Source organism: Dicentrarchus labrax, unplaced genomic scaffold (genome assembly GCF_905237075.1).
Source record: "Dicentrarchus labrax unplaced genomic scaffold, dlabrax2021, whole genome shotgun sequence".
NCBI lineage: Eukaryota > Metazoa > Chordata > Actinopteri > Moronidae > Dicentrarchus > Dicentrarchus labrax.
The window spans coordinates 29,192,125-29,215,058 of NW_026136715.1; the positions used below are offsets into that span (position 1 = coordinate 29,192,125).

General features: G+C 38.1%; 1 protein-coding gene across 5 annotated transcripts in view; it reads left to right on the forward strand.

Moving 5' to 3' along the window:
- Positions 1 to 1,000: 1,000 nt before the first annotated feature.
- ephb2a (eph receptor B2a) overlaps positions 1,001 to 22,934 on the forward strand; it is a 61,446-nt gene continuing 39,512 nt past the window's right edge. For 2 of the 5 annotated variants that reach the window (XM_051426008.1, XM_051426011.1), the window contains exon 1: positions 1,002 to 1,414. In XM_051426008.1, coding sequence (XP_051281968.1) covers positions 1,315 to 1,414 — 100 coding nt within the window. In that variant the 5' untranslated portion in view covers positions 1,002 to 1,314. Of the gene's footprint in view, positions 1,415 to 9,056; positions 9,303 to 22,934 lie in introns of those variants that run through there. The other 3 variants (XM_051426010.1, XM_051426009.1, XM_051426014.1) reach the window with 3 other exon arrangements.

The window sequence follows — 22,934 nt, forward strand, 5'->3', positions numbered from 1 at the left end:
TCATAACTTCAGTGTACATGTACAATCTCAATGAAGCTTCATGTTTCAGAATCAGAATTCATTGAGATTAGACCATGTACACCAAAGTTATGTTTGATAAGAGTTCCGCCCTGAACACATTTACATGACAATAGTCAGATATAGTGATAGCGCCACCTACTGGCAACAGGAAGTAAGCAATGCGTGGTGATTTAGGTCTGATTTATGTGCAATGTTCATGTTGTGGTCAGCAAGTGACGCGGCTGCAGCACAACCGGAGTTGCGTGGAGTGCGAGGGCCCCTTCATACCTGATTGCAGCTTTAATGTTTCTTTGTTTTTTCCCTCCTTGAGAGCGCTTTTTGAACACCCCTTTTGTGCATCTTCATCAGTCCCTGAGTCGTGCATTTGAGTCCACCAGAATTGTGTCTGAGGTCATGACAGCTATATACTATGTTTCTACTGCAGCCATTTATTACAGCTCGTAACATTTAACATTGGAAGATGTAAATATTGCCTTTCTAGGGTATGGAACATAAAAGACAATATTTTTAGCAAATATGAATGCACAATTATGCGTGTGTGTGTGTGTGTGTGTGTGTATATATATATTTATATATAATTGTGGTCTGTTCCAGAAGAATGGATGAAAGTGAAAACTGTTCTAAAGTAAATAAATAAAACATGGGAGAAATAAACAGTGGTGGAAGATCCTTTAATTTTTAAATCCTTTACTGAAGTAAAAGTACAATATTTCCCATTGTAGTGGAGTGAGTAGGCTATAAAGTAGCAGAAGGTGGAAATGCAGTAAAGTACAAATGCCTCAAAATTGCACCTAAGTACAATCCTGGGAATGAGGCTCAACAATTAACTATCTGGGCTCTGATTGGTTGTTTTCATCCAGGCCCGGTAGATTCTTGCAAATTCCATTAGGAGCACTAGGAGGAACGGAGGAACCAGAGGAACCTGATTTTTTTGTCTTATGTTCTACTGTCAGGATATAGTGAAAGTTTCAGCAAATATGACAAAACGTATTTTTATGAATGTAAATTAAATTAAATGACCTACTGCTAACTTTAATAATAACTCATTCATTTTGCACATAGGAGCAAAGCAACCCTGACATTAGGATCAGTCAATGTGTGCAGCGGGATGCCGGTGTTGTGTCGTTTTTCCGGTGTGTTTCCGCCCCCTTCCTCTTGGTTTCGCCCAAACTGGCCTGAGCAGTAGCTCCTCAGCCTTTATCCCTCTGATGCTGCTGCTGCTGATGTTGAGGAAGATGCGCTGCAACTCTGAATGAATCCACAGTCAATTGCCTGCTGCTGGACGGCTGCGCGATGAACGCATTGGCTCTTTACAGCCAAATACCTGGAATGACGATGATTATGGATATCTTCTATTTTGTATTGATACTGCCAACAGTATGGGCTGTCGAAGGTAAGCCGATGTTTAACTCTTGTGTGAATGTGGACGGTTGGATTCAGCTCCATCATTAATGCAAAAACTGCCCAACACGTTTTTACAAGAGAGAGCTCTCCTGTGGAAACAGTCCCGTAGTCTGTCGATGTAGCTCTGTTAAAGCCCACTGTACCGTGAGGGACTGACTGCCAACATGTTGGGAGGCTAGGCTGGAATTAATCTCTTTCTCTGGCTTTCACTCTTTTCACTTTTCACATCAATATAGGCGATGGGATATTATTATTATTATTATTATTATTATTATTATTACTACTACTTTGGGGTGATCATGAAATGATCATGGACTAATCGGTCTGTACACTGCATTCCTCTGCAACATGTGTTTTTATATAGTATATGCAAACAATACTGTATGTAAATCCAGATTATATGGAACAGCACAAAGTCAGTACATGTAGATTTACTCTGGTATGATTCTGGACTTGTGAACCTCCAGGGTCCAAGTAGAGATATCAGAGTGAGTAGAGACTATGTGAATATGAATATGAATATGTAACATATCATGAATAGTAATCACCTATCTACCCATGCATTATCTATTATTTTAACTCATTACTATTATTTTTGTATCTGCATTATGTGAAATATATTACAAAATTACAGCCTTCATTGCAAACCTTGTTCAAACCCACAAATCTTCAATGTAGTGGAGATTCAAGTTACAAAGTCTGAAGTTACAGAAGAGAACCTAAAATGTCTGGCTGAATGTGGGGAGAGGTTTAAGGATATGTAATACTTTGAACATTTCACTCAGGGGAAACATCCTGGAACTTCAGTGAAGAGCTGGAACAAGATGATACAAATATTGTGTTAACAGCCATGAAGCTACTTAAAGGGAAAACAGAAGAACGTTTGAATTTCATGTAAATTTAAATACATTGAAATATCAATAAAATTAGAAAAATAGCCTGTGAATGTACATGTCTAGTGTAAAATTAAAGAGGACATAGAATGACTACTTAAGAACATTTAGCAGATTTTTGCAGATATTTACTGTTTATGCTGTGGTGCAGAGGCAGAAAGGGCCGTCCCCTAATTGAAAGGTTGTTGGTTCGATCCCCGGCTCCTCCTGCACACATGTCGAAGTGTCCTTGAGCAAGATACTGAACCCGAATTGCCGTGTATTAGTGTGTGAATGTGTATGAATGAGTTCGTTTCTTGTATGTATGTCTGAAAGCTACGTACAATTTCCTGTGAAGGACAATAAAGTATCTATCTATTTATTAGATTAAACTGTTAAATTCAAGGTTAATAATGTTGATACATTTCTAAAATGTTGTAAAATGAGTGACAATTAATAATAAAAAATTATTAGCTCTGTAGTTTTGCATGGATTTGTTTGTGAATTGACAGATATCTAAATAATTATGGAAGTTTTCACAACAAAAATGTTGAATAAATGTTTTTTATCAGTATATAAGCATGGTAAACTGTCAAAATACAGTTTATACAGTTATTATTACTGAAAACAGCAATAATCACTGTAATTTCACAGATAATGACTTTTACTACAGTTCTATAACTTTCAAAATCAGATTAAAATTATCCCTTTAATCCTGATTATGTGTATTATAGCAGTGTTCGCCTGTATTTATAAAAAATTCACGTAAACAATAAAAAAAAATTAAATGTACAATTAAAGCTAAAATCTGTATTTCAATTATTCTGCTGGAATATTATTATTATTTTCTTCTTTTTTTACAGTGTGTGTGATGATGATTTATTACACTTAGAAGCGTGTGAAGAGTCAGCATAACTGACTTCTTAAATTATCAGCTACTGAAAAGGCTTGGCTTTATAGTAAATTATCACAGTATAGTCTACAAAAAATGTACAATAAGCAGTACTTGTGAAGACCCTATACAATACCTTATCGAAAAACAGTACAAGGTGGCTGAACTCTCAAGATCACATGAGAATCCATCTTGCTAGGTTTCAGTTATGCATTTGGTAGCACCAATCAGTGACCTTTGAGGAAATACTGGCAGGTACTGGGGTGGGCAGGAAATTTCTTGACAATGTATCCATATACCCCCAACTCATTTTACCAGAAACCAACCAGTTTTCCAACACTGGAATATCCTGCCCCTTGTGTGCTGCAAATTTGTTTGTAATAACCAATGAAATACACATTTGTTTAGGGATATGCACAGTGTCAGCATAATATCAAGTGATATTGATAAAGAAATTAAAGCTGTATTTTGACACATGCCCTCTCTAACATGCAGAAGCTACAACCTGGGCAGGGACTTTCAGGGCCCCTTTCAGACCCTGCACTTGCCCATGTTGGTTCCTAAAGCAGTCTTTAGTGCTGCTGCTGGGAGAGAAGGCATGCTTAAGTGTGCTTTCTGTACACACTGCTGTTAGATGTAACAATAATGGTGATGAATGATTTCCAGCAGGCACACATTGCTTAAGAGCTTCTACTTGTGGGTCACACATTGGATTGAATATTACAATAATATCATTCTAGGGCTCCATGATATGGTAGAGACATCATATTGTGATTATTTTGAAAGATAATGAGAATGATCACGCTTGCATTACAAATTTAATTGTGAAAAAACTACTCAAATTATGATGATGTGACATTTGCTGTGGTCTCTTCCAAACAAACATGTTTTCCTACATCTGTAGAATAGGATTTGTAGGCCAGGACATCTCTGCAGAACTACAGTACTTCTTTATAATGCTGTTTGTCGCTCATTTTACCTTTAATAAAACATATTACACCATATTACCATTTTGCTAATATTTTGATTGATTATGCAGCCCTATATTATTCATAAATTACCAATAATAAATCATTAATATTATTTAAGTTCCTGAAACAGAATTCAAACACACTGCATTAACAGAAAGCAAATTAAAAGTAGGTATGCACGGTAAATGAACAGTCCATAATGATATTAATTAGGGCCCAAGAAGTGCCTGTTGTGAGAACCCTATTGAAATGCAAGGAATTATTTCTCTTCCAAAAGGATCACATTTTTAGTGGCCGCAACATGCTCGAAACCTTTTAAATTCATGATTCAATGGTAGCGTAAATGTATGTATTATATGGGTCAAGCACATGGGCGTCGCAAAATGGCTTAGGCACGCCGCCTAAACTCAGCCCCGAAGACACGTTTCACCGATATTTTTGAAAATCACGTGCAAACCCAATGCTGAATGGTGTGTCCGTGGCTTGGTGTCGAATTTTTACTTATCGTCATTCAAGAGGAAGTTGTTATAACTTCAGCGGTCATGGTCCAATCTCAATGAAACTTCACACGTGTGAAAAGAGTCCCGCCCTGAGATCACCTACATGCCAATACTCAGTCATAGTCATAGCAGTTTTACATAGTTTTTGATACTCAAATCCACAGTAGGGATTTAAGGATATATCAGCCTCTGCTGCTGTTAATCTGCCCTAACCTTACTGTATGGAAGAGCAATGCTAAATTGCTGGTTGTAATGCTATAGGGAACTGAATTGAACAAATTCAGAAAACATAGGAATGTAAACAGCTAGCAAGCAACCTAGTTTCATACTGAAGTGGGGGGGGCGGGGTAAAAAAAACATCTGGCCATTTTTAGATGTTCAACATGTCTGTCATACCTAACATACATACCCTGCTCTGCATGAGTGAACATGCATATGAGTCAGAGCTGAATTTAGTGAGGTACTGTATTATTAAATAAGAAATAAAACACTACCTTATTTTCAAATTGCATGATACTATATTTTACAGAAAATTAAGCATAATTAAAACACAAATCTGCATAAAAAAATAAAAGGTTTAAGGACTTTAATAAGGACTCTGGACAGTGATAATTTGAGGCTGTTCACAGCTTCTTTCTTAGGCTGGAAGCCTAATTGTTTATTTGCCATCGTCAGAGGACAGGCTGCTATGCTGATGATGAATCGCTGGAGGGCTGGAAAGTTTCTCAATCTTTCACGGCCAATGAGTGTCATTTAATAGCAATGCTAATAGCCTTGAAGCAGTTAAATGTGATTATATGCCTGAAAGTTCTTATAACTTCCAGTAAGCCTCAAATTGATCTCCATTCTCTGGCCTGTTCTCTGAAAGCACTCTCCAGTATTTGGACAAACATACTGTATGTGGACACATGGTACTTGGGTCTAGTTCCAGTGAAGCAAAATGTTAATCCTGCAGCGCATAATTCTATGTCCGAATAGTTTTCTTCAAACTTTGTGGTCACCGTGTTTCCTGCTCCAACATGACAGTGCCCCCGTGTACAAAGCCAGCTCCATAAAGAAGTTATTTTCCCAGTTTGGTGTGGAAGAACATTGCTGGCCTGCACAGAGCCCTTATTTCAACTAGACGTTTGATTGACCAGATCCGACCTTACCCCAGAACAATTCTGTGAAAGCCCGAACCGAGCCTGAACCACAGAAACAGTTTTGGGCCCAAGCCCGACACACATATCCGTTTAAAATTAATAAATAATATAAAGTTTATTACAAGCTAAAGTAACTAAGTAATTGCAGTTGCACACATTAACAAATTGCACATCTTGCTGCACATCTTGCTGCAGCAGCAGTTTTGGGCATGAACCCGTCGGGCCATGCCGAATCCAATCAGGTTCGGGCCGGGTTCGGGCCGAGAATCCAAGCTCAGGTTCCTAACCTGACTGCACGAGATGGTTTGTTACATGGAACCATCTGGGAAGTCGTCATTGAAAACTGTTTGGAAAAGCACATGGGCAGTGTCCATCACTGTCTATCAATGGTGAACGTCAACCAATCAGATCAGCTAACCATCTAACAGTCAAACTGTCAGTCAGGAAAATCAAAGTCAGTTGAGAGAAGAGTAAAGAGTTTCCTGTTTGGAACCAGGAAGTGTTTTTGAACCATAATTTTACCTCCGCTTATAATCTTACCATCACAATTTAGCTCCTAACTAGTCATCGATGTATGTGCGCACTCCATGCATGAACAATACTGAAACAAAAATATAAGAAATGCGAAACCTATTTTATATAACATTACAAGTATTACAATCATTTTCATTTTAAATATTAAATAAATAAATATCCTTTTTAAAAAATATTTCAGATTCCTCCTTTCACCACTAGAGACAGTACCAAAGTGTGAGAACCGTGATCCAAAGCACTGTCAGGGTGAGGTCATACTGAAAGTGAATGCACCTGTAATGTGACTAATAATCCCACACTGTGCAGGAAAACTGTGATCACACAACTACAGTTAGTACAATCAAAAAGTAAATCGGGGCAGGAGGTGGCTCTATAAGCTCTTTGGATAATATGGAGGTTTGTTTCCAATCTGTGTGTGATCATCTGACTGCTTGTCTCTGTTCTCCCGTCAGACTTCTTTTTAGTGATGTCACTACTGTTAGTGATGGATGAAACAAGATCCAAGTTGTAATAAACTAGCTGTATCCTTTGAATACACACAAATGGAAAAGTATCGGCCGTTATTATCAGTGCATGAATAGGACCAAAAAATAACCCTAAACACAATATAACCATAGCGTTAGGCCAGCTACATGTTTACACCGAGATGCAAGTACGCATTTACTGATTTATTGATTTAGAAATACAAAAACTGAACTTGGTAGGGGGGGTTTGGGGCATGCATCAGAGCACCAAAAGACTTATTTTAAGACAATTATTTCATTTTTTTGTATACCCCTTCATGGTACTCACAGACAAAATTCTCGATGTCGGTACTCATTACTGGTTAATACTAGCATATTTCAGGCACATTGGTCATTATTTCAGTAGACTGAAGAGCAGAATAAAGATCAAGCTGCTGATGTAAACAGCCAACCTACAGAAACAGTGAAGGTCGACCCCCCTTGGCTCTGTTGCCATCGTCCCCTCACTGCTTTATGTAAGCCCTCTCTAACCTGGCAGTTTCATCCACATCACAGGCCATCCAGTCAGCACTGGCCTTTATAGTCTCCGTTCTCAGCTCCACTCTCCCTTCATTCACACACGGCCTATTTTTACCTGGCAGGGCACATTAGCAGCAGTGGAGCACAGATGTTACCCAAGTGTTCATCTAGCAGAGTATCATGCCTCATCGCTGCCTCTCAGCTGGAGTTGCATTGCACATAATTGCAATGTCTTGTACCAGTCTGTGTTGTTGCTGCCATTCACACTCCATTGTCTCTCTTCGAGACGCTTGCACGGAAACAGTGCTGTGGTTGCGTGATAATTGTTTCCTTCACAACAGGAAGACTTGGGATTAGATACAGTACATGGTGCTGAAAGGAAACACTTGTCAGCCTCCAGGAGGGATATTAGAGGCTGAATAATTCATGCCTATGTCTGATGAATTTCTGTTCAACAGAAATGGGCCTCATATGAAAACACCTTTTTTTTTAAAGTTATTGCATGACAGTTAATTTTTTTCTGATCTTAGTTTCTTATATTTTTTTGTATTTTAGGTTGTTCCAATCCACAGATTCTGGTCAGTTATGCAAAACATGATGTGCCTTTACAAAAGTCCAACTGAAATTATAATTCATTTTTGCGAAGTAATCTATATATCTGCCCTGTGACTTGTGAACTTCAGTCAGACTTGTAATCAGTGCTCAAAATGAAGGGTGTCCCGTTGTCCTGGTGACAATAAAAATAGCACATCAGACACAAAAATACAGTGCTTGGAATAATTCTGGGACAGTAGAGAAATTTACCATTTACTGTTGCCAAATCAGAAACAGGTTTATACAGAAATAAACAATTACAATTGAAAAAATAAGAAGAAAAAAATAAAATAATAATAATTGGAACAATGAAAGTTGAAATGTTAAAGAACATACAACATTTTTAATCCTTTTACTGTATTTTAATCTCCCATCCATCTGGCCCAAGCAGCAAATGTTTTACTGAATTTAGTGACTTTCCTCTATCCTTAAGATATTCATCCTTAAGACTTATCATTGCCAGTCATTTTATCTGTTATTTTTAAGTCTAGTTTTATTAATATCACCAAATCTCCGATATAATCAGGTGATTATATAATGACAACATACCTATGAATATTATATTCCATTCCTGACAATAGATCATCCTTAATTTTACTTTAAGACCATCGGAAAGTTGAACTCTTGTATAAATCCACCCCATTACACACCTATTATCTTAATCTAAAATAGGTTTTAATGACATTCAATAATGTGGTAACAGATGCCAGAGCTGCTGACTTTGTGGCAAACCTCTCTGATAAGAGTTTTGCAACTGTATACTGGTGTGGCCCATGGTTAAGTGCTTGGTCCTTTTCTGTTTGCCATGCTTGCTTCCCCTTGGAGAAATACTAAGGCACTTTAAATGTACCTCTATCACTGCTACGCAGATAATATTCAATTATTTGTGTTAATTTAAGCCTCAGAACATTGCTAAATTATTCTGTAAAGCTCCTGACCTTCTCGTGAAGGTCTCATGTGACACTAATGTAAAACTATTATCTGGACTTACCTAATGTAACATTTGTCCTCATTCCTTAGAGGAAACACTTTTTGTTTGTTCATGGAAAGATACCAGCCTGACATCAGTGCCCTTTGCTGACATTTCTCAATGGAGTCAGTCAGTTATCTAAGCCAATCAATATTCAGTGTTGGGAGCATCTAGCAGTGGAGTTTCAGATAGCAACCAGCTGAACACTGCTGGTGTCTGTATTGGATGACCTGAAAATGAGAACGGGCTGTGAAGTGTGTAGGAGCAACTACAGTGACAACAAAACTCAAGAAAAACATCTATAGCCAGTGTTTGGTTTGTCCATTCTTGGCTGAGGTAGAAATATGGCGGTTAAACAACGTCGGACTCCATTGAAGGTGACCCGCTCCCTCCGTAAAAAAACCCCAGCATATTCGAAGGTAACAAAAACAAGATTTTTTTTTTTCAGGTGATTACATACCTGACAATAGATCGTCCTCAGTGTTACACACTGGACCTCTAAGGCCATCAGAAAGTCAAATTCTTGTTTAAATCCACCAATTACACGCCTACTTTCTTAGTTTGAAATAAGTTTCAATGACATTCAGTAATCTGGTAACAGATGGCTTGTACACAAGCTTGGACAGATACTAAAGTATTTTAAAGGTATCTACTATTACTGCTACGCAGATGATATTCAATTGTATGTGTTCAGTAAAGCCTCAAACATTGCTAAATTGTCAGTTTAAATAACTTCCTAAATGTTCTAAACATAATTTGTTTATAATATAATTTTTAGTGCAGCTGAGACGCATGACTCATGTGGGCAGTGTGGCTGCTCTAATCTGTAAACATAGGCGGCAAAATAAAAATCAAGACATTCCACCACATGGGCAATGTAAACCACGGGTACATTATTGGTTAGATTTTGCTGTGGCTATTGAACAGGCTCTGACTCTGGATCAATGTTTTTAGTGTTTGATTTGTTCTGTTTTGTTCCTGCTTGCAAAACCCAGGCCCATTGTGTCTCAATGGGAGATGGAAATGTTAATTTCCACTTTTTTATAATCTCGACTTGACTACTGTAACTCCTGCATCAGTAAAACCTCCCTGGATCATTTACAAGTGGTCCAGAATTCTGTTGCAAAGCTCTTGACCAGGGCCTCATGAAGGTCTCATGTGAAATCAATGTAAAACAAATTTTTGGACTTTGTAACATTTGTCCTCATAACTTAGAGGAAACACTTTTTGTTTGTTCTTGGAAAGAAGCCAACCTGGCATCGGTGCCCTTTGTTGACATTTCTCAATGGAGTCAGTCAGTTATCTAAGCCATTCAATATTCAGTGTTGGTAGCAGCACAGTGCTCTTTAGCGTCTGAGAGCAGTGATAGAAAACACTGAGTATTCACTGGCCTATGGTTGCTTCACCAAACTTGGGAATTTGAACTTGATAACAGAAAGTGTGTTAACATGGCAGAAAGCCACAGCAGCAGCTGTGCAGCAGTTCCATGAAACATCTCCAGTAACATTTAACTTAAAAGTCCTGTGTGTAAGATTTAGAGGGATCTACTGGCAAAATATGGCAGAAATGGTATATAATAACAACCAACCAAAGAAAATCTTGGTTGACTGAAATTCAACCTATTCTTCAACCAATCCATTGGTTGATGGGGGAAAAAGCTGAATGAATTACTGCATTTTGACTCTTTCTTATTCACAAGTAGCTATATTATTACAGTAAGTAAAGTAAAACAAAAGCCCCCCAGCCTGGGGGAGTAGCCACTTAGCCATTCAACATGCAAATGCCAAGTCAACAGGCTAACCTAAAAATAAACAGTAAAATAACATAAAGCATGGCAAACTTTACAACTTCCCTGTTTGCAGTCGGGTTATAGACAGGCAGCATCGATCCATCATTGAGCTTGAACAATTCCCAGACGTTGTTAAGAAAACAGTCTATAGCAAAATACAAATAATACTAATATCCACTCAGCTCTTTTGCCCTCTGATGTTAAGGGCCTATGTAGCGGTTTGTGCTGTTTTAAGATGGTGTCAGTTAATTTGGAGCCCAATAAATGTCCAATAAGTTAGGCCTAGTATCCTCCATTAGGTTGGGTGAGTTCAAATTTGTGACTTCTAGTCTTAATGTTTTATTTTTATATTTATGTTGTCTATTAAACCATGTGATTATTAAAACAAAACCCATTCATCAAAGAAAACATTATTTTCATTCATAATCAAAGTTCTTTCTAACAATATAGCCTATTACTCAAAAATAAAATACATCATGTCCGCATATACCGTGCTTGCTCATGGTGGTACTGTTGGGTCTCTGTAAATAAGGAGTTATAAGGAGTTCGGTCTAGACCTGCTCTATTTGAAAAGTGTCCTGAGATAACTTCTGTTATGAATTGGCGCTATACTAATTAAATGTAATTGAATTGAATATCAGGGCGGCTGTGGCTCAGGTCATCCACTAATCCAAAGGTTGTTGGTTCGGTCCCCAGCTCCTCCCGCTACACGTCAAAGTATCCTTCAGCAAGATACTAAACCTGAACGGCTCCTGATGCTGTGTCATTGGTGTATAAATGTGAATAAATTAGTTCAATTAAATTCAATTCAATTTTATTTGTATAGCGATTACTTTACTCACATTACGTCCGGCTTCTGGTGGGCATTAGATTCTCCCAAAGGTAAAAGGTTCTAGTAGTTCAGTGCATTCTCCCCAACAAGACACTGAGACAGTGAACCACTGAAGCATAACTTTTAGTAAAGCATAAATCCACTGAAGCATGTTCTCTTTCCTCAGGAGATCAGTAGATTTAGTCCATGTGACATCTGCTCAGTCAGTTCCTGCACTGACATGTTATCCAGCAGCCCAACGACACAATAAGAGAAAGAAGGAGGAATGTTATCTGTAGCTGACAATATTAGACAACAGACAAAACATAGTATATATATATATATATATATATATCAATGTAATATCAATATAATATATTCCTTTTTGACTTTTGAGAAAAAATAAAAAACATTTTTAATTAAAAATATTGCTGAAATGGTGATAAAACAGGCTAGTATCAATATGAATTGTGTTCAGTGTTGCAATGTGTTACAATGATCATGATCAATGTGCTAACCCCAATTTTAACCAAAGCCCAGTGCCAATCATTTTGTACTCACTATGCTTTTGGACTTAATTAATAAATAATATTTTTGTCCAAGCTCACCATTTGGTACATAGTGGAGCTCTGATACCCTAGAACAGTGGTTCCCGACCTGTGGGTCGGGACCCCCAGTAGTGGTTGCCAAAGCTTCATGGGGAGTCGCAAGGCCTTCTTGATTTTAAGGGGTTTAAGAAAACTTCAAAAAATATATATATACAGCAGGCTGATATCTTTGGTTCACTTATGTGAAGAAAAGTAAATGTAAAGTGTCTTATAGAACAGTGGCCAAGCATCAGGGACAAGAAAACACTCAATTTCTTAAAATTCATCCAATTCACTTGTTTTTCACAAACTTCTTGCAGTTACTGAGTTCAGTAATTGAGTTCATTGTACAGTTTTGAATACAATCTGAAATATCCATATAATATGTCACTTAGGCAGGGGTCGTCAGTTTTCTAAATGACAGAAAATGGGTCCCTGAAGGAAAAAGGTTGGGAAATAAGGGCTAAGCATAGGCAGGCCCCTGGGATTATTGATATTTATTGTGTCAAAACTGTTAGCATCACCCCTGGATCCAGACTTTGTCCTTCAGATTTCCTAACTTTTGAAAAAATACCATGTAATCAAAAGGTGCTGACATTTTTCTGAATTATCGACTTCTATATTTTTTATCAACTGAGATACCCCCAGCAGGTGCTTCATTCCCAGTGCACAGACCACACCGGCCTCCATCAGTCTGGTTAGTAGTAGTGGTTAAGGGCTAGGGGACATAATGCCCTGCATGGGCCCACTGGAGCTCACTGGAGGTTGTCTCATGGCTGAAGACCCTGTGTTAGGGAGTTTGGGTCAGTTTTAGATGGCTGAGAGCTGGAACATGTTGGAGGGTGGTTATAGGATTTGGCTTCAGGGGGCTGAGAGCTGGCCCTAAGTATAGAGAGCTTGCCTCAGTCATTAATTCATAAAAACAGGGATCCACTGCCCTTAGGAGCATTAGCAAGGATGGATGGACACATGTTCAAAAGACAATAAGTCCAATAAACATAACAAGAGAAAAAAATAAAGATTTTCATTGTACCCAACAGTGGATTAACCTGTTGCTCCAGGGTGAAGACCTTTGATGACCCCCTCTCATCTCCAACCTGTGTTCTTTGTATATGACAAGACTCTAGTGCTCAAGCCTTGTTTTGGTCTCAAGTTCGCTCTGCTGCTCTTCTGTCTGAGCTTTCAGTTCCCCACAGAGATATGCATTTCTTATATGACAGCACTGTGCCGCAGTCTTATTTATAAGTGGAGGAAATTCTTATTTTCAACACTGTGCCTTTACCATGTTCACTTTAGACATGTACTTTTATGTACCAGTGTGTCATACTAAAGTAGCTCTTAACATTGTGTAAGAATATTTAATTTCTAGTAGGGCTACACAATTAATTAATAAGATGTTTTTACCAAATTACGCAGCCCTAATTTCTAGTAGGCCTATATTTTCTGTTATTGTAATCACATTTAGGGAGATCAGCATTGTTTTCTGTTACTGTCACACTACAATCCAATGGAATGTGAAGTTATATTAAATTTGGACAACCATAAGACAACAGGAGGAAGAATATTGAGTTTGTTTTCTTTCCCTACCTTGATTTGGTCTTGTCTCAGGCTTTAAAGCGAGACTACACTTCATGCACTGGAGATTTTGGCCCATTTTGCTTCCCTAACATGTTTTCTTTCAAACTAGTGAAAAAAAATCACTTTACTTTGTGTCTGCAGATTTTTCCTAAAGTTAGTTTCATGGTGATATCTTTTTTTAAGGTCTGTTCACTTGCAGTGTCTAGCAAAATGTATGATATTTTAGAAGACATTCATCTATATTCTGAAGGTTTTGACAGGGGACTTTGTTAATATATTGTTCATAGCCTGATGTATATTACATTTTATTTGTAAAACATCATTCATTTGTCAAAATTGTTTTTTATGGGTGATAGTATTTTCTGATTTATGGAGAGATAAAAAGAGACATCCTAAATTTCCTCTAACCCTTGACTCAAATTTGTCAACACAAAATGAAACAACAATTTTGAACCTGGATTTATCCAATGTTCTGATTCTGTTCAGGAAATTGTGTGAGTAATGTGATTAATCAACTGAGGAAGTTTCATTGTGATAGCTCTTAGTTAAAAACTGACCCAATCCACCATTAGAGTAACTTAACCTGGACTTTTCATACACTTCACTTGAGTGGTGTTGTATACAGCCCTGGTGTATGTACCTAACCCACTCAGGTTGTGTCAATTAGTTTGAGGCAGTAAAACACAACTGTAGTTAAGAATATGCAAAATGTGATCACATAATCTAAAAAAAAACAAAAAACGTTTTGACATAGGGGCCAACAGCACAGTGCTACAAGTTTAGCTAATACCCAGAACCTGATATTTGATGTTTCACTCAACTCATCTCGACTTTATTTATACAGCACATTTCATACAAACATGCAGCCCAATGTGCTTTACATAACAGACTGAAGCAACACTGGCAGTAAACCTGGGGAATTAGGGCCCTGTCTATCTTGTGCAAGAGTATAAGAGATCAAAATAAGATGTGAGCATTTGGTGACAAGCTGTATGTACATTACACATACTACATGTAATTCCCTTACTACATTGTGGATAGTCAATCATATCTAAAGTCTACTATACAATAACATTTAGGTTCAAGTTACATAATGCCTAATTAGGAAAAAATAATCAGAATAAGGCAGGATACTGTGTTAGAGTGTGAAAGCTGGGGCTGAAAACAACAAAATTCACTTTGTTTTATGTCACAGTGCAGCCCGCCATAACAACATTTATGTGACATAAAACAAAGTGAATTTCGCTGATGTATCCCTGTGGGTTTAATCCAGCGTGGCATACAGAGCGTGGCGCAGCCTACAAGGATTATGTGTGCTGGACTTGGCCCACTCTCTCCTCCTCTTTGCCCTACTTTTCTTTGAATCATGTAGAGAAAGGCAGAACAAGAGCTCTCTCTCTCTCTCTCTCTCTCTCTCTCTCTCTCTCTCTCTCTCTCTTTCTCTCTCTCTCTCTCTCTCTCTCTCTATGTATATATACACACACACACACACATATATATATGTGTGTGTGTTTGTATATATACTGCAGGAATGCAGGAACAGATGGAGCCAGTGGGAAGGCTGGGCATTATTGGATAGAAGAAGAGTGAGCTCTGCTGTGTATGACGAGAACAAACATCACATCCAACACAGGATTTAATGAAAAATAAATTCCATCCCTAAACAATAAGTAATCAAGGTTAAGATTACAATTACGATACCATTTAGAATCATTTAGTATTCCAGCGTGAACAGGATGTCATTAGTGTTAATATTCAGTAGTTTCTTCATGTCAAGTGAATTCCAGCAGCATATTGTGTCCAGTCAGTTGTGCTCAAACTGCAGAGACTTAGGAGCTGCCATGACGAATGTCTAGTCACGAAAGGAGGGCAACATATACTAATGCACCCCCACCCTTGCCAGCCCACACTGTCCCCATTTTCCTGCTCCAGCTCCCATCAGAAGCTCTAGCCAAAGCCAGCCTGTCTACATTTTAGATTTCAACTGCAGTGCTACTCTTCATTATTAGCTGCTCTCTCTCTCTCTCTGATCACTCTGATCATGATAGATTTTGTGTTTGCTCTTCTGAACACTAGCTGTCTGGCAAAATTAATCTGCACACAGGCAGTCAGGTTGTACATTCATACATCCATTTTGTCTCAAGTGAGCTGCTCAAATGCAAGAAAAAACTGTATTTCTGTGTAGTGTTTCGAGTCGGTATCAGTCAAGTTGTTTAAAAATGCAGGTATTGCAGTATCAATATTTATTAATCATTTATTATCCATGCACCCAAATAAAGAATAAAGAAACTATGGTCAGTACCCACACACGGAACTAAAGACATACACTTACAGCTAGAAATAAACTACACACAGGCATACATACAGAAGGTCCAGTGTGTAACATTTAGGAGGATCTATCTAGAAAAGGAATATTGAATAATTACAGTTACCCAAAATGGATAAACCAAACACTGGTTCTAGATAGAGCCTTTTGCCTTTTTTGCAACATAGTTGGAATGGGAGGGTGAGATAAGGGGGTTGTAATCTGCAACTAAATCCTACACACTTAAACTATAAAGATGGTACCTGAGAAATGCTATTTGTACAATATTGTCATAGTAGCAGACAATATCTAATAGCATACACTATACGAAAACATACCTATGATTATTACATACCATTTCTGACAATAGAGCCTCCTAAATGTTACACACTGGTCCTTTAAAATGATTAACAGAAAATTATTTAAGCAGTAAAACTTTAAATGGGTAAACCTTAGCTTCATTTCAAAGAAGTGGATGAATTGGGCAGGGCCTTTCTTTCTTTCTTTCTTTCTTTCCTTCTGTTTTCTGTGTAAATTTTGCTTTTTCTCTCTGTGTTTGCATGGGTTCCCCAACCCGTACCATAGTAAAACAATAGTTCTGTTACCAACACGTTTTTTAGCAATGCGTCTAAGAAAAATGCCTGCTTGTGTTTGTGACATTTACTGTAACATTTGAGAACTTTTGTTTGTTGAAATAAGTGGTTTCATAGAAAACATGTTAATCGAAGTAAGTAATTTAGTAAGAAAGAAGTAGTGTTTTGGTATCAATACCGAAACAAACTATTGTATCAGCAAGTTATACACCCTTTAATAAAGGGTGGAGCTGTGAGTAAACACTTTAAAAATATTTCAGTATGTGTAATTTTCCCAAATTTAAAAAAAAGTGGCTACTCCTAGTGCTTCTAATGGCATTTGCAAGAATCTACTGGGCCTGGGAAAGATAGTTAATTGATTCTCATTCCCAGGTCATCAAATACCAAGACTGAGAATGAGACTCAACAATCAACTATCCTCAAGCCACCAACCCAAAGTGTCTTTGTCTTTCTCAGCTCTGATTGGTTGTTTTCATTTAGGTCCGGGGAATTCTTGCAAATGCCATTGGGAGCACTAGGAGGAACCATAGATTTTTTCATAGTATCTGTCTCATGTACTACTGTCAGGATATAGTGAACATTAGACCAATATGACTAAACCTTTTTTTAACAAAAATTAACTACTTCAGCTTTAAGGCATATAATTAGTTGCTAGTAAATGACTGATGAAAGTGTAAAACACCATAGGCGTTATCATTGCTGTGGACACATTCAGATCTTCAGTCTCCTGTGTCCCTCCTGCTTCCTTTTTGGCTGAGTCTGTGGGAATTGGTTGCGGGTCAGTACTCATGGCTTCTTTATTCCTGTTTAGTGGCGGCTCTGACACCTGGCTTGCCGCTCCCTCCCAGCTCCTCATTAATCGCTGCTGATACTAACTGGACGTGAGCAGCCGGAAAAATGGGCCATTTGGATGAAACAGTGGATGCTTGCATTTCAGCCTGACTCTGAAAATCAATACAAGAATGACATGAATAATATAAAGATATAATCTGTGTGTGGACATGAATTAATCACACAAATACTTAGTTTTGTATTGTATGGTATTGCTAGGTCTGATAATAATCCTTATCCGTAACTTGCTGCTGTAGTACAAAAATGGTTGATTCTGCCCACTTTGGTAAAAAAAACATTTGCACGCCTTTATGATTTTAATGCTGAATATAACATCATGTAGTTCCAGTTTATACTGCCCGATGTATTTGCAGGACTTTATGAAGGTCTTGATGATCTATTATTCTCTAGTAAATCATTACCACTTTTGTGACTAGTCAGTCGTTGCTTGGCCACTAACCAGACAATATGTTAAAACATTGTATTCATTCACCATTGACTCCTTATTCAAACCCCTTTTGTGGAGCTGTAATGAACAGGTTTGTTTTGTTCGGAGAGGAGGAAACCTCTGTGGATAATTGGGCTCCCGCTAGAAACCTCTTGAAACCATGAACACTAACGGAATCCTAACCAGGAGAAGCTGATTGCAATGGTGATCCCTTGCTACTTCACAACATCATAGCCTTTTGTTATTGTTTCGATGTGAGAAGCCCTCTAGTGGCAGAAATTACATGTTGTATGTTTAATCAACTGAAAATAAAATATGCTATTTTGATCAGTCACTGAAAATTAAGCACAGCGTTAGTTCAGGCAGGCCACGAAGTCAAGCTCAGCTCTCAATTCCAGCTACATCAGCTGATCACAGCTAATCGTAAATGCACATCAGCTGGCGGCTCAGCTGATTCCCTCAAGCATCCAATTGGCAAATGTCATTCTGGGCGCCTTATTTAAGCTGCTTTAGCCTGCCTATCTTTGCTGCTAAACTTTTCCATGTATACACATTGAAGGCCAAGGAGGTCCCAGAACAGAGCCATACCGCCAAATGTAATATTCTACTTTCAAAATAATGTTTTGGCTGTCTTAAGTAAAATACATTTATGGCATAAATTATTAGATATCTCTCTATGAATCCTCAGTTATGTAACTCAAATTAGTGTCTGCATAGATTATTGGTTTAATGACTGTTATTTATTCCTTACTAAAATTGCTCTGCTGGCTCCTCTACTGGCACTTCAATGTAACAGATGGAAGGGAGGTTGCCTGGTATGTTTCCATGGGGGTCTCTGCTGCTGCTCTCCTTGTCTTAAACTTTTCCATGTATGGACATGGAAGGGCAGGGAGGTGTGCTCTCCCTGCCTTAAGGTTTTCCACGTGGGGACGTGGAAGGGCAAGGAGGTCCTAGAAAAGAGCCATACCACCAATATAATGTTCTGCTTTGGAAATAAAAGTTCTTTTGACAAAAGTGGTCCTGACTGAACATCCTTTTTGGCGACATGCTGCATCCAACACTTTTTCTTAAGGGTGATGCTGACCTATAGTAAACAGAGTACCTGCACGTACCTGGGGGAGCAAATGTGTGCGTATTCATCCACTTTTTGATCACAGGCTACAACTTTTTTAAACAACTGAGCTACGGCAAAGCAAAATCATTGATGCTGAAATGACAAAAAGTCTGACTGTGACATGTAACACAGTTTATCTTATCTTATCTAGCTAATTTAAACTGCCATATATATTTTGAGTTATGTTTAGTCACTAGAGGAAAAGAGAACTGACCACAGAGTTCGACCTGGAAGCACTCAAGTGTACATCAGTGGTGGTAATGAGGGTAATGAGGGAGGGGCAAACACTCCGACTTACTTTTTTTTCATCATTAGAAGTGCAACAGGATGAGTTCTACTACTCTTTAATGTCCTCATTATGTCAACAGGGTTACTTCAGCTGGGACTATACATGGGCTCGTCTTGAGTTTGAAAGACATGGCCATTCAAGGGTTAAAATTAGCTAGTTTGTATAAAGTGTTCTTCAACCATGTGTAAGTGCTTCTACCAGTTCTGAATATGGAAAGCCTGCTGTTCTCCTTGCTGCACTCCACTGGTCTCTCCTCAAAGACATTCATATGTTACATTGATTATACACACAATTGCTGCACTAATGGTTATTTTCAGAAGATAAAAAATGTGTTGGATGCAGCATGTTATCAGAAAGGATGTTTCAGCAACTGATGAAATGAGTGATCGATTATCGAAATAGTTTCAGATCAATTTTCATTAAACGTACAGTATGTCATTTCTGCCATTAGGGGGTCTCTCAGATCAAAACTACATAACAAAAATTAAGTTTGATGATAGCATAAAACACAGATTTCTCTTGGTTTGAAAATTGGAATGCAATTACACAACTAAACAACATAGATCTAGTGACATTTTAAATGAAATTTTACATTTTATAGCTTTAACTCATTTATGGACTAATACTTTGAGCTCTAGGGCGCGCAGGGTGACTCTTGCTATTACTCATTATAATATTCTGATGCCGTGTGACACCAGTAATCCACTATTTTACATAGTGAAAGCTACAGTTCTGGTTCTGTCCTTTAAACAAACTGAAAGCAGTGTGTTTGAGGGATAATTCCTTCTGCCATTTGTAGGCTAATAGCTACTTACTTACTCATTTACTCACTGAAGTGGGTGCGTGACTGTGTACATTTAGGTGGGACAGGAGCATGAAGGCAAACAATAAAAGCACCAGAATTAAACAATTGTCACTTAAATCTCTTATTATTATCTTTTGTAGTTAGATTTGGGAAGATGAATACAGGCAGGGAGCTGTGATCTGTAGCCACATTCACCATTCTGTGATTGTCTCCCTTAAAGCCACTGAAGGAAGAAGCTTTGCTCAGCAGCAGACTCTCAGGATGATGAGAATAACTGAACATGTGTTAGATACACAGTCCTAGCAGCATGGTTTCACCTGACATGGTTTCTTCTCACATGATGGGGGGATGACACAGAGATTATGGACCTCAGTCAGAGGCTTATGGATGCAGAGACCGAGAGAGCAGATGTCTCTAGGCAGGCAGAGGGGCTGTCAAGGCATTGCAGTCTTTAGCAGGCCCTCAGAATGAAATTAGCACAGTTTAAAAAATGCAAGGGGCTGTGTTGGTGAGGGCGTGTCATTTCAGGAACTGGTAAGATGATAAAATATGATCCAGGAAGTCCAGTTTGAATAACAGATTAAGTTTGATCAGACAGCAAAACTGTCTGATCAACTGCACAGTGGCTCATGATACTAGCTCAGCTAACAGCAGAATGACACTTGCACATATTTAGTAAGTCAATATAGTGACGTTATGGCATAAGTTGTATATACTTAGATATTTGTTAATAATTAACAAATCATTTAGAAGAGAGAGCTGGCCACAGAGTTAGAACCCCAGTAAATGGTAATGTACTTGTATAGCACCTTTCTAGTCTTCCAACCACTCAAAGCGCTTTTACACTACATACCACATTCGCCCCATACACACATTCACACAGTGATGGTAAACCATCAAACAGAAACTAATGCATTCACACACCAACGCACAGCATCAGGAGCAATTTGGGGTTCAGTATCTTGCTCAAGGATACTTCGACATGCGGTCAAACAACAACCAACAACCTTCTGATTAGTGGACGACCCGCTCTGCCTCTGAGCCGCAGCCACCAAGTGCAGTGGCGTATCCAGGACATTTTTACTGGGGTGGCCAAGATGGGACACAAAGCTAGTGTGGGGTGGCTGTGGCATAGCAAAGTTTAATGCATATACGTACGCAGCCGACCGCGGTTCGAATCCCGGTCCTTTGTTGCTGCATGTCACAACATTTCCTGTCTCGTAACTGTCAAATAAAGGTGTCTATGCTGATAAAAAAAAAATTTTTTTAAAGTCATTTTTTATTCCATTTCCACCTATCACAGTCCTCAAGTATCTTTGGTTATTTTAACATGTCTATTTTTAATCAGTAATTATGTTCAGGATAGGGTACAGATTTTCTAAGAGCCATTTCCTTGTAGTGGATTAAAGTCCTCGTCTCTTCACAAGTTAGATTAGAGTAGCAAAATTCAACTGCTCTTAACTCATCCTATAGAATAACATTTATCAATCATCAGCTTATCATCTGTCATCTGTATTGTTACCTGTGTTTGCTTTACTAATTGAGGCGCCATCTTGTGGTTACATAAAAACACAGCAATCCAGGCAACAGAACAAACCAAAATGCTTAAAGATAGGACCTTATTAAAAAGTGTATCTAGTTTATGTTATTATTTAGCTTAGATATAATTTGTTGGAGATACTGGAATTTGAATTTTTTTGTTTTGTTCTTTGCCAGGTGTGTTTTTATTTAACCACAAGATGGCACTTAAATTAGTAAAGCAAACATAGGTAACAATACAGGTAACACTGATGATGGCCTGATGACTGAATAATGTCATTCTATTGGATGCCTTGTGATGTATGAAAATGTGCAAAAAGTGGTTTTCAACCCAGACAGTATTCATGTCCAAGGCCCTGATGAAGGTATACATTGAAACGTTGGCTTTGATTCAGCATAAATTAAGAAGTTTATTTAAATCAAACAGTTAAGACTTAAATGGATGGTAAATGGAGCTGTACTTGTACAGCGCCTTTCTAGTCTTCCGACCACTCAAAGCACTTTTACACTACGTGCCACATTTCGGTGAAGCGAGCAGTGGAAAAACATGTAGGCGACAGTACTGTTTTGTACAGTTTCTGCACAACGTATGAGTTGAAAAGGCATGTTGTTGTCACGTAGGGGTCCTGATCATGTTGCACAGATCATATTTTCATAATACAACAATCATAATACTACCACTAAAGACACTAGACATTTCTTCCTATTTCATAAATACAAATCATGTTGAACATTATTAGGACAAAAAAAGTATAATGTGAAGTTAGTTCTGTTAGCTGCACAATTAGACATCGTCAAATTAGCAACAACACGTATAGCTCCTCCAGTGACAGGCATAAGGCAAGAGGTCTTGATTAAAATACAGGGCTTTATTGCTGGTCAACCCATGAGAACGGGTTAAAGAAAGAAAAAATAAATTAACAAAAATAATGCTGTATGCATGTCTCATACATCTTGTGCTATAATCAACCAACCAAGCATATATACAGCTAGACACTTTACAGTTTGATTGAATAAACCGAAAATGACACATGTAAACACAATAATCAATAACACCTTCACAGCAGACAGCCAACAAACCTCATTGCTGCTTATCACGAAGAGTACATAAGTTAACTCATGTAATTACGACAACAACAGTGGAAACAGCATTCTCTTTCGCTGGCAAATTTTCAAAGCTTCACCCGAGCGCCTTGAAACACTTGGGCGGAACAAATAATAAATTTCCGTCTAGCTGTATGTTTACAGCTAGACAAATAATTAATTCCATCTAGCTGTAAACATATAGCTGTAATGTTTTCACATTCATCTGGAAGTGGAAAGTTTCTCTGCTCACTGAAAATATGATTTTCAAGGGCGGGG